Genomic DNA, 20336 nt, shown 5'->3' with positions numbered 1-20336 from the left:
TATTTTAATTATTAAATTGCACCTTTTTACCTACATATAGTTTGGTGGCACCTAAGCAGAATTTATCTATGTCACTCTTGTGTTTTCGTACTTGTTATCCTTTAAAATACTTAATATAAATACTTAAAACTTTTAAATGATTTCTAAGGTAAAGGGGGGGAATAATGTAAATTAAATCATATTTTGAAATTAAGTATAATATATAAAAATTTGTAGACTATAGCTAATGCATTATTGAACACAAAATGTATATTTTAAATCCATGTTTTAGAAAATATGACAGTAGAAAACCCAGCAATATAAGTATCTATATTAAGAAGATACAAAAGAACAAATTAAAACAAAATATAAGGAAGAAAATTAAACAGTAAAAAAAATTGTTTTATTTAACATAAATATAAGAAAATTATAAAATTCATTTTAAAAAAATAGGTTAATTAAATTGTTAAATATCTGCAAATATTATCAAGAAGAAAGGAATAAAATAGAAACTATTTAAATGGCAATTGTTCCAAAAGGGAACATCATTACAGACCCAACAATTATTAAACTATTATTAATGGTGTAGTATGAAGACATTAGTCCAATAAAATTGTATATATAAAATAAAGATTAATTGGAAAATAAAATGAAACAGATGGAGACAAGTAAGGCCAGGAAATATGAATATTCCAAAACATGTCAAGTCATGAATTCCATAATCCATAATGTTCTCACAAATAAAATTCAAGATCAAATGGTTTTACTTGTAAATTAATCCAAACATTGAAAAAACAATAAACACTGATTTTGCATAAACTCATCCAGAGAAAAGTAAAAGGAAATATTCTCAACTTGTAATATAAACTTGATACCAAATTTAAAAGGATTATTGTCGCGACCCCTTGCCCGCAAGGAAGACGCAACTCAGGAATCTTCTTTCAGCAGTTTATTCAGGTCCTTGATATTTCTTCTTCTTCCTCTCGGATGCCCCTCCCAGCCTTAATAAAGCATCTCAAGCCCCAATGCAAAGCTGCCACGTGGAGCTTTCTCATAGGGTGATGAAAAATCATATGCCAACTCTCCCAAATAAGGAGTTGTTTGTCACAGACCACAGCGGAGCCAGCGCCATCTTGTAATGGCGACCATAGTCTGCAGAAACGGCAGAAGCGGCTCACCACAGTTCCCCCTTTTCTGTTTTCTTAAAACAATACAGGCGAGAGTAGAGGTCCTATCCCACTGTGCAGAAGTGGCTGCATAGTATGACTCAGTCCTAAGGAGGGCCCTTCCCCAGATCTGAGGCCATATCAGCCGACGCCTTTTTTTGTGGGGCGGGGCGTGGACGCGTCTAACCCGCATGCAATAGGACATGCTCTCCTTGAGGTCCACGTCAAGGATCACTCAAGTGCAGTGCCTTGCCTCGCATCCTGTATCGTGACGATGGTGGACGAAGGGGGATAGCTGAGGCTGAACTGTGGCTGTTTATAATGACAAACAAGTTGACAGCACCCTGAAAGAAAGGCACGGACTTTAAGACGATAGAAAAGCACTAGTGTGGAAACCCATCTGCGTGCAATGGCAGTAAGACCGGCAGAGTGCAAGGGCTTTCCAACACTAAGAGAATAACAAGGAAAGTCATGTCGATCCCAGTGCAATGTTATAATAACTTGGGGTGTAACGACCATGTCAAAGGTTTACTGCTTAAGATGCGCAAGCCAGACTTGAGGTGAGTTGCCATTTTCTAAAGCTACAAGAGCTTGTATGATCATAGCCTTATCGTGAGCACTGCGGGCCTTAAGGCGACAGAGAAACCACAAACAGAGGAACATACCGAAGCAACACATTGCACCAAAAATGCCTACCCCCACCCACTCTTTGAAGAAGGAAAAAGCAGAAGATATCCAATCGGTGAATTGACCCAAAGTCACGGGATCGACACGGGTACTGTTCAAGACAGCTATCTGGGTTAGTTGAGACTGGATCATGTCTTCCGCTGCCATGGACCAATTTCCGGCCAAATATTCGCCAATGATGCGGGAGGCATTCCTGGAATCATTAAATCTGACAGAGGTTATGCATAAATGTGCACGTTGATCAACACAACCTAAATGTACTAGAACAGACAATTCCTCAACTTGAGCTTGAAGCAGATCTATCCTTTGATTAGCAGCCAAAATCCCAGATAAAATGTGTTGATTAATTTTACTTTGGGATTCAAGTACGGTGGATGTTTGTTGAATAACCTGATTAATAGTGGCAGCAGTTTGTACTTGGCTGGCCATGGCTACTCCAGCTGTAACTGCTGCAGCAGCAGATACCGCCACAGCTGTCACTATAGCTGCCGTAATTCCAAAATCTCTACGGGCTCTAATCAATTCAACAATAGGAAAAGACTCTGGATCTGCAGTAACTGGGATCGGGACAAAGGTTGGAATTTTCATAATCACTGCCATAGTCCAGGAGCCATTCCAACACTCAGACAAGTAGCAGGTAACATTAGAACAATTAAGCATCCCCTGTGATGTATCATTAGCCAAAAGAAACAGAAACAGAGATTGGAGACAGACTGCTGCGGAGGGTAATGTAGCATTAGATAATTGTGAATTATTTGCAAAAATTTTAAGCCTGCTACCTCGCTCCAAGTTTTGGGTACTGCCAGAAACATTAAACAGCCAACTTTGGATTCCTAATATTTCCCTGGGGAAACACAATCGCGGACTAGACTAGCCCAATCTGAGGGAGTCATGCAAAATCTAGTAAGTCCCTCCACCTGAGTGAGAGTGAAAGCGGCATCTATGCCATAAGTGCAGACAGATTCTGCCAAGGTTTTAATTATCTTAAAGTCTAAAGGCTCATGATATCTTCCCCTGTTATTTTCCTGAAATACAGGGTATGCAAGTCCCATATCTGTATTAACTGTCCTCCAAACTTGTGCATGAAAAGATCTCCCGGAACCTTGGCTCCCCCCCACATACGGGGGTGGGGCAACAGGCATCATATCTTCTTCTAAATTTTCAACCTCCTCCTCCTCAGAATTCTGTTGACCAATATTAGATCCCTCCCCCTTCTTACAGTAGGCATGCGCGCCTTGTGTCTACTTTTTCTTCTTTTTCGTTTTTATCTTATGTAGTTGTTGTAACAATATATCAAGGTCCTCAGAACTCTCTGAGTCGCTTGTGTTCTCAGGTGTTTTTAATTCGGTCAAGTCTGGATAGAGCCTTCTCCTATTTTTATCTTCAGGCTCTTTTGCCTTCTCACTACTGTTACTTTTGATACTCTCTGCCACTTCACTATGTGATCTTTCAGATTTTTCCTCATGTAGTTGTTCAAGAACGGCCTGACCCTCACTCACAGCTTCTTGTCATTTACCATCTGTTATACATCCTCTAACTAACTTCCAAAGTGGTATAACGCCACCCTCTAAGGTGCCTTGCTCACGAGCAAAGTCAAGATCTTTGCCTAATTTATCCCAACTAGGTACAGTAAGGCTGCCCGAAAATGCAAACCACGGTCCAGCGATATCTATCTTCTGTAAAAATCTCTGTAAAGTACTATGTTTCACTTCCAGGCCCTTGGAACGTAACAGGCCATCTAGGGCCAGGAGAAGTGGACTTGAAGATGCGGCACCCATGACACAACAACAAAAGAAGCACAAAAAACAAAAACGAAATGACACAACAAAAGAAACACAGAAAACAAAAGCGAAAGTAGACGCGAAAGTACACAGTGCAGCTGCAATAAAATGTAATGCTCTCTCTTTCTTTACAGAGGAGCTGCCCCGCTTTGGTCACAGATCCCACTTACTTGGGACTAACCCCGCTTTGGTCGCGGATCCCACTTACCTGGGACTAACTGGTGCACCACCCCTGACTGCTGAAAGTTCTGGTTCCCGGGTTTCGGCACCACTTGTCGCGACCCCTTGCCCGCAAGGAAGACGCAACTCAGGAATCTTCTTTCAGCAGTTTATTCAGGTCCTTGATATTTCTTCTTCTTCCTCTCGGATGCCCCTCCCAGCCTTAATAAAGCATCTCAAGCCCCAATGCAAAGCTGCCACGTGGAGCTTTCTCATAGGGTGATGAAAAATCATATGCCAACTCTCCCAAATAAGGAGTTGTTTGTCACAGACCACAGCGGAGCCAGCGCCATCTTGTAATGGCTACCATAGTCTGCAGAAACGGCAGAAGCAGCTCACCACAGATTATAAGTTTAATTACAAGTCTATTTATGCTAAAATAAATGTAAGGATCTCTAAATATAAATTATTGAATTAAATAGTGCAAGAAAGGAAAGGATATACATAAGCATAAAATGAGGTTTATTTCAGAAATTCTAGGTTGGCTCATCAATTGAAAATTTTCAATGTAATACACCACACTGGCAGAGTAAGTAAATAAAAATATGATGATCTCAGTAAAGTAGAAAAAATAGTTTGATAAAATATAAACTTTTGATAAAATATAAATAGTTTGATAAAATATGGATGGCAGGGAGCCATCCATGAACCGTGCATGAACTAAAGCTGTGCTTCCGCCATTAAGCAGGAAAGCCTGTATCAGGAACTCCCGGTAGGAACCCACTGGTTTGAGAAAGCTCACTACCTAGCTCACTGCTCAAGTTCTAGCATAGCATGGGAAATGGGACCCGCTAAGAGCTAAACAGCCTGCTTACCCTGACCTTATCCTGTTTTTCATGAAGAAGCAAGCTCCTGAGACAAGACTCACTGAAACCTTATACCTAAATAAAGTACAGGCTCCATCTTTGTTAGAGGCAGTACCCCTCTGCTTAACCTGTCTCTGCCCCTCTCTGTAAACTACATTTCTGTTCTTTGGTGTCTATTTTGTGGTTATACTTATAGCTTTTATTTCACAGACAGCCCATCCTTCAAACCTATTCCCTCACCCATGCAGGAGGTAAATGAGACTCACTTATTACAAATTCTCGGCAAAGTTTTCATAGAAACAGGATTTGTTAATCTGAAGAGGGAATCCAGAAAATATTATGTTATTTTTAATATTAACAGCTTTTCTGTTGAGTGTATGACAGGGCATCCTCTCTCACAATTTCTACTTTTCATGCACTGTGCAATAAAGGTAAATGAATAAATTTGTCTTTATTTGAAGATTACTTGGTTGTATATGCAGCAATATTTAAAAGACACTACAAGTAAATAATTTAAGTAAATATAATAGTAATTGGTAATTTGGAGAAATTGATACAAAATACACAAACAAAACAAACAACAATAACAAAAACCTAAAACACAAGAGTACCTCTGAGTATTCCATTCAAAGGTAGAGAAACACATCAATGGAATTGAACAATGAGTCCTGAAAAATATTCACTTAAGTAACAATTGATTATTACAAAGTTACCACTTGATGCAATGAGGAAAGGGTGATAAAAAAAATGCTGGATTATTTGGTTATCCACGGATTAAATGAAATTTTTTCTTGCCTCAAAATAGAGACAAAGTAAATTTCATATAGGTCATTCATCTCTGTGATTGAAACTTGGGAAATACAATGTGTTTAATAGTCTGCATGATAGTGAGATTAGGCAAAGATTTCTGAGCAAAACAAAGAATTCTATTAACAACAAAGATGAAATGATGAATTAGAGTTTATTAAAATTTAGAACCTCTTGTTTTTCAAAGTCAGCATAACTTAAAACATGAAGAGACAAGACACAGGGGGTAAGTACTTCAGTACATGCAAAATATAGAGCATTCAAACTCCTAAAAGTAAATTTTTTAAATGAAAAGACAATTTAACAAAAAGAAATATTATCTGAATAAGCACTTCACTAATAGAATATCTGAAATCCAAAGGGCATATAATAAGGTATTTAATATTACTAGTCCCAAAATAGCTAAAATTAATAGATCTGGTAAAGTTAAATATTGGCAAGAATTTGGAACCTTCAGCATTGTGATGCAAGACTATATTGATACATCATCCTTAAAAATTATTTGGCATTGTCATATAAGCTTAACATAGTGGTATCATATAGCTTACCAGTTTCACTCCTAAGTATATATTCTAAAAATATGAGTGCATAAATTTATAAAAATTCTTGGAAAAATGTTTTAGTATTTTTATTTTTAATAGTTACATACTGAAAATGATGTAAATATTCATCATCAGAAAATGATTAAATTAAGTGTTCTATATATGATTGACTTAACTTAGAAATTAAATGACTGAACTATTGCTAGGTGGAGGAAGAGCATAATGGTGGAGCAAGACCATCCAGTGATCCTTTAATCACAGAATCATCAACTTGAAGAACTATTCACACTTGTAATTTACCTCTGCGGGAACTAAGGAAGCCATATGAGAGATCACAGCACCTGGTTTAGCATAATAAGAAGAAAAGATTCACTGAAGAAAGCAGGAGGGAAAAAGTTCCCTATGTTACATTTCCCACATCACCAAAGAGTGCAGTGTGGTAGAGGAAATTAAGAGAGGGAAGAGAGAGAGGAAATTAAGAGCCGATCTTAGAACCCAGTACCAGACCTGTCACAGTAAAACCTAGTACCAGGGTGTACCTCATGGCCCCTGATCCAGGACAGCACCTGCGAATAGAACATTGTGACCTACTCTGATATCAGGTAGAAATTTGTAACTTCAGTGGGATGGATCTGTATGTCAACATATAGCACTGTCAGCCATGATATCGACTGGGGATATTTCCCTGGAACTCTGTTGGTCCCTGAGACTATGAGTCTCACATAAGACCCAAGCCTTGGATAAATAGTGAAACATCAGCCTAGGAAGTGAAGGGATTGCCTTTGAATGTAACACAATTAATACATGTTTTAAAATATTATTACATAGTAATATGCACAAATTTTATTTGTTGATTAAAATTTTTTTAAAAACTGTTGCCAATATAATGACTTGAGTAAGTATCACAGACATAATGTTGAGTAGATAAAACTAGAACAAAAGTGTAAACATTCTGTACAGTATTTTCTCCCTTATCCATAGGCTATACAGTCTATGTCCACCAGGTAATTCTTGAAACTGTGGATAATACCAAACACTAGACATACCTTTTAAAAAATACATCCAGAGCTATGATAAACTTTCACATTCTCACCTAAAGGAAGTTCTTCATGGCTTCTCTTTGGCATATCTGAATTGTTAGCACCAACTACTCTTAGGCTTTGGGTTCATTATTTGGCACCATATGGCTACTAAAAGCAAGAGCTACCGAGGCAACTATGTTACTACAAGCTGGGTATTGCATAGAGTGTGGATGTGGTTTACAAAGGGATAATCAGGGCTGGGGTAGGATATTGTGGGATGGTGTGTGAGATACTATCATGCTACTCTGTAAGGTGTGCAATTTAAAATTTATGAATTTCAAACCACAGTTGATTAAGGGTATTTAAAAAGTAAACAGCAAAACTGCAGGTAAAGAGGTAGAGACTACTGCCTTTGTATTTATATGATGGTCATAACTAAACAACTTATTTCAGATTAGTTAGCATAGCAGATATATTTAATAGCATATTTACCTGGATGGGCATTAAAGAGATTTCAGGATGCTGAAAATAGACTGGGTGCTGGTAATATTATAACTTACACTTTATATTAAATATTAATATTAATATTTTTAAATATTTATATCTTAAGCAGATATGATGGCACATTGCCTATAATCACAGTTACTCAGGAGGCTGAGGCAGGAGGATGAAACTAATTTCAAAATAAGTTTGATGACAGTCTCAGCAACTTAAAATAAATAAATAAAAAGTGCTCAGTGGGGATGTAGCTCAGTGGTAGAATATTCCTTGGTTCAGTCTCCAGTACTTTCAACAAAGTATTTATACATTAAAAGATATATCTTAAAACATTGCAGATAAAATAATAAGTATATCCATTTCAAATAATACAGTAAGGGTTGGTGAAAAGGACTAACCAGTCTGGAGATAAAACAAGATTGGTAATTATAGGGAAAAAAACCAGCAGAGAAATTTTTAAAAAATTCTTTGAAACAAATGAGAACAGAGATACAGCACATCAAAATCTCTGAGATGGTATAAAAAGAGTACTTGGAGGAAAATTTATAGCATTGAGCACCTACATTAAAAAATAGGAAAATCCCAGATAAATAATCAAATGTTATACTTCAAGGCCCTAGATAGAGAAGAACAAACTAATTTCAAAATCAGTAGAAGATATTAAATAATTAAAGTGAGACCCATAATTAATAAAATAAAAAATAAAAAGGATCAATTCAACAAAGAATTGGTTCTTTGAAAAGATAAACAAAGTTGATGAGTCTCGGCCAAATTAACCAAAAGAGAAAGAAGGACCAACTAAATAAAATTAGAGATGAAAACTAAGATACCACCACAGACACTTCTGAAACCCAGAGGATCATTAGGAAGCACTTTGAAAAGTTATACTCCAATAAACTGGAAAATATAGAAGATATTGACAATTTTTAGACACATATGACCTACTTAAATTGAAACATGTGGATATAAGAAACACAATCAGATCAATATCAAGCAATGAGGTTGAAGTAGCAATGAAATCCACCCAACACATAAAAGCCCAGGAACAGATGGATTCTCTGATGAGTTCTACCAGACTTTTAAAGATGAAATAACACCAATCTTCCTCAAACTATTCTACTAAATAGGGAGGGACAGAACACTCACAATGTATCCTATAAAGTCAGTATCACTCTGATACTAAAACCAGATAGAAACACATCAAGGAAAAAAATATACAGAGCAATATCCCTGATGAACATAAATACAAAAATCCCTAATAAAATGTTGGCAAGCCACATTCAAAAAGAGATTGAGAAAATAGTACACTATGATCAGATGGGTTCCATTCAATGAATGCAAGATTGTTTCAATATATGCAAATCAATAAATGTAATTCACCACATAAGTAGAATTAAGGACAAGAATCACATGGTCAATTCAATAGATGAAGAAAAAGCCTTTGACAAAAGCCAGCATCATTCGTGTTAAAATGCTGGAGAAACTAGGAGCAGAAGGAACTTATCCCAACATTACAAAAGCTATATACGACAAACCGAAACCCATCATACTGAACAGAGAAAAATTGAAAGAATTTCCTCTAAAATTAGGAACAAGACAATGAAATTCACTCTCACCATTGCTATTGAATTATATTTCTTGAAACTCTAACCAGAGTAATCAGGAAAGAGAAGGAAATTAAAGGGATACAAATAGGAAAAGAAAAAGTCAATTTTTTGTTTGCTGATGACATATCCTATATTTAGAAGACCCAAAAATGTCTACCAGACTTTTAGAGCTGATAAACAAAATTCAGCAAAGTAGCAGGATACAAGATCAACATACCTAAATCAATAGTTTTCCTATACTCCAATAATGAATCTTTTGAAAAAGAAATCAGGAAAATCATCCCATTCACAATAACCTCCAAAAACAAAAACAAAATACCTTGGGAGTAAATATAATCAAGGAAGTGAAAGACCTCTACAATGAACTTTAGAACACACTAAATAGAAATTGAAGAAGACCTTAGAAGATGGAAAGATCTCCCATGTGTTGGAAAGGCAAAATTAATATTGTCAAAATGGCCATAATAACAAAAGTGTTATGCAGATTCAATGAAATCCCCATAAACACCAGTGACAGTCTTCACAGAACTAGAAAAATTAGTCCTAATGTTTATATGGAAGAATAGCCAAAGGAATGGCCAAAGAATAACCAAAGCAATCCTGAGTAAGATGAGCAATGCTGGAGACCTCACAATATCCAGTCTCAAAGTATGCTATAGAGCTATAGTAACAAAAAGAGAATGTCATTGGCATCAAAACAGACATGTATTCAAATATAATAGAATAGAAGACACATAGGTGAAACTACAGTCATCTGGTACTTGAAAAAGGTGCTCAAACCATACATTGGAAAAAAGATAGGTTCCTGATTTTAGAGGAAACACATGGTCAACATTCCAACTATTTGGGTGAGGCACTGACTTCCTTCATCAGACACATAGGGCTCAAGAAATAAAACCAAGAATCAATAAGTAGGATAGCATCAAATTTGTTGAGAGCCACAGCCGAAGGGGCCCCAGCAAACTTCCAGCTGCCAGCAAACTTCCAGCTGCCGGCTGATGATTGGCTCACAGCGGCCCCAGCAACATCTAGCTGATTGGCTCCTCGGCCCCAGCAACATCTAGCTGATTGGCTCCTCTGCGGTGATGCTCATTGGACTGTTTCCCTGCCCTTTCAGACCACGGAGCTGCTCATTGGGGGACTTTTTTGGCTCCGCCCACGTGACCCAGCCAATCGGCCTCAAGAGCAGGAGGATTGTGGGAGGTGGAGAGAAGCTTGTGTGGGAGAGAGAGGCTTGTGGAAAGCCGGTGGTGGCAGTTGAGGCTCTGAGGGTTTTTCCTGAGAGGTTGTTTTGTTTGGTGTGTGTGGTTCTAAAAATAAAGTTAGTTTCTTTTGACAAGTGGCTCCTGATTGTGCCCAGCCAGACTGCGGCATTTGGTGGCTTGCACGGGGAGCGACTGAGGGTAAGTGAAACTGCTCGCCCCTGAGGGCAGGGCGAGAGGATGGGTAGCCATTTTAAGATTCCTCTTTTGTTATTTTGTTTCACTTTTAAGTTGCCTGTCCCTGGAGATGTGTAAGATGGAAGAAAAACCGCTCACATCTGAGGAACAGATAGGGAGAAAGGACGGATGGACATTTCAGGAGGCTATTATAATGATTTTGTGTTGTTCCAATTTTGTTTCACTCTGTTTCAGTTTTGTTAGGAGTTATCTTGTTGGGTTGTATTATAGTAGAAATACGGGATCAGAAATTAGTAAAAAACAAACTGAAAGAGTGTTAAGTAAATTGTTAGAGGAAGGAGGCATCTCAGTAAAATCAAGAACAATCAGGGCATACGTTGATACAATACAAAAATGTAGCCCATGGCTTTTTAAGGAGGAGTTGTTAAATATATCACAATGGAACCATCATGGTGAAGATTTAAAAAGAATAGAAAAGAAAAGTCCAGGGACTCTGCCAGTTGGCACATTGCCATTGTGGACGTTCATATCTTGTTTGCTTAGTCCAAAGCCTTCAGTTCAGACAATGTTAAATGTTAAAAAGTTTCTGCACAGCAAAGAAAACAAGGGAGTGAAGAGAGAGCCTACAGAATGGGAGAAAATCTTTGCCAGCTACTCCTGTGACAGAGGATTAATACCCAGAATACAGGAAGGACTCAAAAAACCATCAAAAATAAAAATAAAATAAAACCACAATTAGTCAATGAGCTAAATAACTAAAGAAAATTCTCAAAATAAATACAAATGACCAACAAATATATTAAAATCTATTGAACATCCTTAGCATCCTTAGCAATCAGGGAAATGCAAATAAAAACTACATTGAGATTTCATCTCACTCCATTAGAATGACAATCATAAAGAATACAAATAATAATCAACGAGATGAAGATGTGATTTAAAAGAAACACTCACACATTGTTGGTGGGCCTGCAAATTAATACCACCACTTTGGAAACAATATGAAGACTAGGAGTGGAACTACTATATAACCCAGCTATTTCACTCCTTGGTATTTACCCAAAAGAACTAAAATCAGCATATAATATGATATGGGCACACCCATGTTTGTAGTAGTGCAATTTATATAGACAAGTTCTGGAACTAGCCCAGGTGCCCTTCAACAGATGAATCAATAAATAAAATATGATATATTACATATACATATATATGTATACACATTATATATATATTACACACACATATATATATATACTATATATGTATTTTTTCTCAGTTATAAAGAAGAATGAAATTACAGAATTTTCTGCTAAATGGATGAAAGTGGAGAACAACATGCCAAGTGAAGAAAAAGCCTTTGACACAAGCCAGCATCATTCGTGTTAAAATGCTGGAGAAACTAGGGGCAGAAGGAACTTATCCCAACATTATAAAAGCTATATACGACAAACCGAAACCCAACATACTGAACAGAGAAAAACTGAAAAACATAGAAAAACCACTTACTTTCTGAGCCAGACTCAGAAAGTAAGTAGTTAAATATTTTTTCTCATACACAGAAGCTAGACTAAAATAAGTGGGGGAGGGGGGATTTCTGTGAAGATAGAAAAGAGATCACAGAGAGGAGAGACAGGAAAAGGAAGGAGCTGCAGAATGAAATTGACAATTTATGCTTTGTAAATATATGAATATATCATGGTGAATTTCCCCTTTATATATATATATATATATATATATATATATATATATATATATATATAAAGCACCCTCCCCCCATAAATTATAAAAGGAAGGACAGTAGAGTACAGGATGAGGAATAGGGGGAGAGAGGAAGGGAAGGATTTAATGGAGCAAATTTTTTCATGCATGTATGATTATGTCAAAATGAACTGCAGTATTATATATAGTTAAGATGCACTAGAAAAACTTTTTAAAAACAATATCGGCCTTAAATTGATAACTGTTGACACTGTGATAGAGGTGTTCATTAGGAAACTGTATCTATTTCTGTGAATATAAAATTAGTAGATGTAAAATGCCTAGAATATGATCTGGCATAGCATAAGCTTTCAAGAATGTTTCTTAATAAGGTGTTTTTAACATTTTTTGGACATTTCAAGAAATTTAGGATACAAGCTGTTGAAAAAAGGCTCCAAATATGGCCTGCTGTTTTTTCTCAGTCTGGGCCCTTAGATCTGTTCTAAGTGAACCCAAAGTTTCAGATGACTTTATTACAGGTCTCCTCCACTGTCTTAATCTCAAGGTAGGTGAAGAGCATTATTGCAATCTAAGCTTTTTATTTATTTATTTATTTATTTATTTATTTATTTATTTATTTTTGTACCATGGATTGAACCCAGAGGCATTTTACCACTGAGCTACATCCCAAGCCCTTTTTATTTTTTACTTTGAGACAGGGTCTCACTAAGTTGCTTAGTGCTTTGCTAAGTTGCTGAGGTAGGTTTCAAACTTGTGAACCTCCTGCCTCAGCCTCTTGAGTTGCTGGGATTACAAGTATGCACCACTGTGCCTGGCTGCAATCTAAATTTCTTGAAACAGAATTTCTAATAACTCAGTAGTCACTAAGTCCACTGATTTCCATTCATAAACACCCAGTGCTTGTCATTCAGGGATTTAGAACTGGTAAAATATAATTAACAGGGTTATTGATCTTGGAGTTAGGGCATGGACTGAGTCAACTGAAAAAATGTGGGAAGGTTGGGAAAAAGTGCAAAACTGATGAAAAGAGAAGTCACAAGAATCAGAACTGGAAACCAAATTGGAGTTAGTGTTGTAGAACAACTGAAAATATTAGTGGCCTCAAAATGCCTACATTAGATAGAGCTTCACCACATCCCTAATGCATGTTACTCTATTCCCCTTCTTGCCTGGTCAATATTACTAGGTGTTGCTCTAAGAAGTGGCACACTTTACATATTTCCATTTCCATTGTTTATATTGAATTATGTATGCAAAATTCAATTCTTTTTCAGAAAATCTCAAATTATACTGGGTCACAACACTGAAATTGTCATCCAATAGTTCCTTTAGTTGTTAACTCATAGATAAATTTCATTATGAATCTTATATTGATAAGATGCACTGACAATTTTTTTTTTAAGTTTTAGTAGTTGGAAATGTTAATAGCCGGTAATTTGACTGTTATACACCCTACACTTGTATTGAATTATCACTTTATATCTCATATAGTTGTACCATTAAAATAACAATTAGTTAAAAAAAAAAAAAGGTATGTTGCATTGAGCATCTTTTATTATGGCTGTTATAAACAGCCAGATGTGGTGGTGAACACCTATAATCCCAGCCACCCTGAAGGCTAAAGCAGGAAATCCACAATTTTAAGGCCAGCCTCAGCAACTGAGCAAGGTACTAAGCAACTTAGTATGACCCACTTTCAAAATAAAAAAAAAGGGCTTGGGGATATAGCTCATTGGTAAAGTGCACCTGGTTCACTCCCTGGTACGAAGAAGGAGAAGGAGAAGGAGAAGGAAAAGGAGAAAGAGAAGGAGTAGGAGAAGAAGAAGTTGTTTAGATTGCAATAAAGCCCCTTATCTATCTTGAGATAAACACAGTGAAAGTTTAAATTTAGATGGAGATACAGCTTACATAAATTTACTTTGGGTTGTAGTCATTTATATGGCTAATTAATTTACATACATTCCATATTTTTCTTTTTCTTTTTTTTTTTTACAGTGATGCTAGGATTGAACCCAGGGCCTTGTGCATGCTAGGCAGGCACTCTACCTACCAAGCTATATCCCCAGCCCCTCATGTTTCTCACTTTTTAAGTTATTTTCTAATCATCTAATTGCCGCAGTCCGGCTGGCAGGGCAAAATAGCCAGGGGGTGACGAGCAACTTGTGTACATTGATACAGCAGGAGTGGGAGCCGTTTATTGTAGGACAGGAGGGGTATATATAGATTCCACACAGCTTATCTTAATTAACATAAACTGGATACATCAGTCAACCAATAAGGAATCTCCACACTTAAAGGCTCGCTGGCGTTACTTCACAAACCACTCCCTCTGGCAAAATGCCAGGCGCCATCTTGACTTGTTTACAGACCCAAACATCTAATAATTTTAATTTCTCAACAGCAAATGATTAGTTATTGATAAATCATAAAACAAAATAAAGATATAGACACATGAACATTTTCCTTGTAAATATTAGTCTTTCAAAAATTTTTAGGGCTGGGGTTGTGGTTCAGTGGTAGAACGTTTGCCTATCATGTGTGAAGCACTCAATTTGATCCTCAGCATCAATAACAATAAATAAAATAAAGGTCCATCAAAACTAAAAATATTTTTAAAAAAGATCTTTATCATGTTACTTCATGAAAAACTGTGGTTTTTAGAATATTCAAAATTGTAGGATTTCATATTTTATAATTCAGTTTCCAGGTTGACATGAACATTTATAAAGATATTTATTAAACATTGAAATGCATCTGTTTTATAGTTGTTATTTTCTGTGTTTATACTTTATGTGTAATATGTTTTATCATGTTTTTTAATTCATTGGTTCCATGGATCCATTAAAACACAAGTCTCAACAGGACAAGGAATTAGTGGGTTTTCTATTTATTTCATCCCCAATGCCTGAAATGTAGAAAAGGCTTTCAATATTAGAATTGGCAAATTCTATGAACACACTTACTCAATCCCAAATATGTGATGAATGCATTGATTCTGTTTTTGTTTTGTTTCATTTTATTAGCAGTTTCTATTGAGATTTGCTATTATGTGAAGACTTTTAGTTGCCTGGAAGTATGTTGTTGTTGTTGTTGTTTTTGAGAAAACTTATCCTGAAACTCCTTCCTTGCAAGGAGAGGACTGATGTAAAAAGTCAAAGACATATTTAGAAATCAACAATCCTTTCAGTAAACTTAAAATACTTTTACATTAGCAAATTCCATTACTTATTTAAGAACAATGCAATTCTTTTGACTGAGTCCTTGAAGGCCTGTTTTACTTGCTTGTTTCTCAGTGTGTAAATGAAGGGGTTCAACATGGGACTGATGGATGTAAAAAGGATTGTTACCCCCTTATTAATAGCCATTGAATCTTTTGCTGAAGGCTTAACATAGATGAAGATACAGCTCCCATAGGTTATGGAGACCACAATCATATGGGAAGAACAGGTAGAAAATGCCCTTTTCCTTTGTTGGGCAGAAGGGAATTGCAGAATAGTCTTAATGATGTATACATAGGATAGAACTACACATATGAGAGTCATGATAAAAGTTAACACAGCACAAATTATAACCATCTGCTCTATGAGCCATGTTTCTGTGCATGAGATTGTTAGGATGGGTTCTGCATCACAGACAAAATGGTCAATAACAGTAGAGTTGCAGAATTCCAGATTCAGGCCCAGGCTAAGTGGTGGAAGTAAGAGCAACAAAGCAACTGTCCAGCAACAAAGGATGAGTCTTCTGCAGACCCTAGTGTTCATGATGGTCACATAGTGTAGGGGTTTGCAGATAGCTATGTATCGGTCATAGGACATGGTGGCGAGGAGAAAAAATTCTGTTACACCAAAGAGATCAGTGAAAAATATCTGAATGATACAACTGTCATATGTGATGGTCTTATCCCCTGTTGATAAGCTGTACAAGTATCTGGGAATACAAGCAGTTGTGAATGAGATTTCTAAGAAGGAGAAGTTTTGTAGGAAAAAGTACATGGCAGTTTTGAGGCCTGCATCCAGGAAGGTGAGGGAGATGATTGCCAGGTTCCCCATTATACTCAGCATGTAGGTGAGAAAGAGAAAGATGAAAATCATGACCTTCAGTTGTGGGTCATCTGTCAGTCCCAGCAGGATAAATGTTGTTACTGTGTGAGTTCTCATAATTGGATTCTCACTTATATTTAATTTGCATTTAAAATTCAGAGATGTTTGTGTGTGATGGTAATTCACAGATACAGAACCTTGAAAACCCATTCACATGTATTTAACTGTTTTGTTTACAAATATTGTCATTCACAGCAGCTTAGGTTCTATAATTACATATTTTTGGTCATTTCAGGGTACATTAAAAATATCAAATTGCATTATCTATACCAATTCCAAAATGCTATGGTTGCTTTCTTCTTATTGCATTCTGATCTCATTTTTTTATTGGTTGTTCAAAAAATTACAAAGCCCTTGACATATCATATTTCATACATTAGATTCAAGTGGGTTATGAACTCCCATTTTTTTATTTTACCTGAATCTCAGATTTAATTTTCCCAAACAGTTAGATTTGATTATTAGTGTTTTGTAAGATTGAGAGATTTTCCTTATTCACTCTGTGAATCCTAAAGCTTAATTTTAAACTTTCTTTTTCATATTCATGTTTCCTTGAAGTCTTGTTATTAATACAATTATATCACACAAACAGTTAATTATACAGGCTCTCTTTCTGTGGCTTAAGATATCAAGTACACTTGTGTTTTCTTTAAACAACTACTTCCTTACTTATTCCCCTGATTTTTCCTCATAATTTTCTATTTATAATACTCCTTCCCTATTGTGGTACATAAGAAAGAGTATTTTGAGAATGAGTTTATTGTATAGGATGATAAGTTAGATATGGAATACATACCTATGAAAATCACAACTGTTTTTAGTTTTTAATATCTATAAGTGTTGAGCACATTCCAAAATGCTGTATTAATATCCCAAAGTTCAAAATATATCAGGTTTAAACTATTACACATTTCTTCAAGCATTGTTTGATTTCACTGTGACTCAGTTTGTTAGTGTAAAATAGAAAAAAATATTACCCTTCATACATATACTATGTGATAATATATTATATAAAATATTTATAAATAATGAGTAATAAATATAATTTAACTACTTCAGTGCCCTGATTCATAATTATTATCCTTTTGTTGGTTACCAAACATTCAATTATTAGTATACTGAAATCATGTTTTGTCCCCATGTTTTTAAATAAATGAATTATATGAAAGTTTATCAAACACCTCTCTTTTTCTGTTGAAGTTTAGGAAATTTCTAAGTATAACGTTATAATGTGTGTTTTCTTTCTTTCCTTTTCCTAATTTTGAGACAGGGTCCAACAAATTTGCCCAGGCTGGCCTTGAACTTGTGATCCTCCTATCCCAGCCTCTCCAATGGCTGAGATTATTAGAGTGTGCCACCCTTCCCAGCACAGAAGTGTTTTCAACCACACAGTATTTCTAGTAGCCTCTGTTTACTTTCCTATTGTTATGTACATATTGACTTTCTCACCTTTTTGCTTTGTCATTTCTAGACATTTATTTTCTTGCTGGTGTCTCTTATGTTGATAGTTCTTAATGCTGCATTATTTCTTCCTGATGGATTATTTTCCTGAATTTCTCAGCTCTAAAAAGTTATTGCTCTTTATGATCTCAATCATATAATTAGATGTACCCTAAACACGACCAAAGTGAAAATCATGATTTTCCACACTCCTTTTTACTTCTCACCTTGTACTCTTTATAATCAAATTAGTGTGTTTTAATTATTAAAACTTTACTATAGACTAGACATTGAAATAAACACTTTACATGGATTATCTGGAGTATTCTTCTCTTCAATGCTCTGTATTTCTCCATTTTTATCTCTGTCCCATAGTATCCAGTTTTATGGGAAATAGCCAGTAGTTTCTAGTTTTTAGTTTCCAGAAACTTTAATTGGAGATATTACTACTTTACACATGACTCAAATTATGCTACTTTTTCATTGTTGTTTAATATAATCTTATAAATATCTATACAGTACCCAAGATTAAAGCACTCTAAAAATACTGTTAATACCACATTAATTTGCATTTCTAAATTTTAGTGCAATCAGGAAAGATTCATTTATTAGAGTCACATATGACCCAAATCTCAAAAAAGAAAATGAAATTAAAGACAGAATTTATTATATTTACCCTTCTGGCAGTTAATCATAACCTTCCTCTATTAGTTGTTTACATGTATTTTTACAGACACAACTTGAAAATGTTAAGAATGAACTTGATAATTTTTAGCCACTACTGATTGAATTTGGTCACTTCAACACTAACAATATCCTTGATTTTTCTCTTTTATAAATTCCACCAACTTTCTCACAATAGACATAGTGCTATCATAACTATCATAACTATTTAACTATCACTGAAAAGTGGGTTCAAGGGAACTCTTGTTACCTTTAGAATAATTGATGTTCAGAACTCTTTTGTTCAGAGAAAGGGTTTTCCAATTTGAAGCTAGACATTTATTTTATTTGCCAAATCTGCAACAAAGTTAATGAACAAAAAAGTCCTTTGTGACCCAGGTTCAAAACCACTAATGAATCATTTGTGTAATGAACTTGGGGAAAAACAATCAAACCTACCGTAGTAACAATGGGAACATGGACTTTAGAGACAGGAGAAAGCATGTGGATCATTAAAAGAGACTCGTAGGACAACTTTAAGAATCTCATTAAAAGCAAAACTAACCCAGTTTCTTTTAATTAATTGTTAGCACACAAAGTAACTAAAAGATCCATTTCTTTTTCTGATTTATCAATTTTTATGCCAAAAATATATTTTACATAAAGATTTAAAAATATCATTCAGCTTCCTTTCTCAGAATGTTATTTTTATTACACAAACCATAAAAATTCTTCAGTCAAAACAAATAAATAATTTCAATAAACATGCCTAGATTCAACTGTGAGCATTCTAAAAGAAAGCATAAATGTCAATTTCTTTTTGTGCACTAACATATATGGTATTTTAAATTATGTTAAAATCTAGTACATTAAAATCATTTTACTATACATACTAGTACATATAGTAAAATCTAGTATGTTAAAATCAGAATTTCTGTGTCTTCAAATCTACAGAAAGGTCTTCACAATAAGAAATTTATTCTTTCATAAAATTGATTTTATAATTACTCTGGGAATAGAAATATAATAGAATCTACTGCATGAAAATATTGTTGAGTTAAGAAAATTTCTTATAATTCCACAGAGTGTAAGAATACTTGAAGCTCACATAAAATAAATATATTTTTATTAGAGTCACATATGATCCAAATCTCAAAAAAGAAAATGAAATTAATGACAGAATTAATTCGACAAACCATAATTGTATATATGTGATATATATATTTGATATATGTGTACAATGAGGACTGATCAAAGTATGCTAATTAGCATATCCACTGAAGCATTATGGAAAATAATACTTCTACAAGACAGTTCCCCAAGAAAAACATGGAGGGATAGTATGGCTTGGGGGGAGGGAGGGAAACTATCCAAACATTAAGAACGGGCCCTAAGGGAAAAAGCAAACTTTCATCCTTTCCCGGTTCATCATCAGCATCTCCACCAAAAGCAAAGCTTCATCCCTTCCCAAACACAATGGGTCCTGAAGGAAGGAGGCAAATACCAAAATGCTGAGCCTGGACTTTTACCCTTTCCTATTGCAGATGAGTCCTGGAAGGAGAAAAGCAAATAGTGAAGCTCTAGATAACAGGGGGTACCAGAGATAAGCAGTGAACACTGAGTTTTGAGTTTTCCCAATGACAACAAGTTTACCTTTTTACAACTGCCTTCCTGAGTTAAAATTTTAACCTGCACAACTAGGTCCCTGACTGTCCAAACTGCACATCTGCAGTATCCATTGATTAAGTCACCCTCATTGTAAACTATAAAACCCAAACTCCTTCTGTAACCCAGAGGGCCATTTCCTGTACCCAGAAATGAGCCCTCCCAAGTCTGATCAATGGACTTTGCTGCAGAATAGAGGAAAGCTTGCTGATCCGAGGTTTGCTTCCTGTCTCCT

General features: G+C 35.5%; 1 protein-coding gene across 1 annotated transcript; it reads right to left on the bottom strand.

The window, feature by feature from the left end:
- Positions 1-15454: 15454 nt before the first annotated feature.
- Positions 15455-16390, bottom strand: LOC114087886 (olfactory receptor 6C2-like). The gene has a single exon (XM_027929398.2). The coding sequence runs from the start codon at positions 16388-16390 to the stop codon at positions 15455-15457; it is 936 nt and encodes a 311-aa protein (XP_027785199.2).
- Positions 16391-20336: the final 3946 nt, after the last annotated feature.

Source organism: Marmota flaviventris, chromosome 3 (genome assembly GCF_047511675.1).
Source record: "Marmota flaviventris isolate mMarFla1 chromosome 3, mMarFla1.hap1, whole genome shotgun sequence".
NCBI classification, from domain to species: domain Eukaryota; kingdom Metazoa; phylum Chordata; class Mammalia; order Rodentia; family Sciuridae; genus Marmota; species Marmota flaviventris.
The sequence above is the reverse complement of the archived record's forward strand: the minus strand, read 5'-3'. Positions and strand labels throughout refer to the sequence as shown.

Excerpts from the sequence above, each read along its gene's own strand:
- LOC114087886 (XM_027929398.2), bottom strand. The coding sequence starts at position 16,390 with ATGAGAACTCACACAGTAACAACATTTATCCTGCTGGGACTGACAGAT.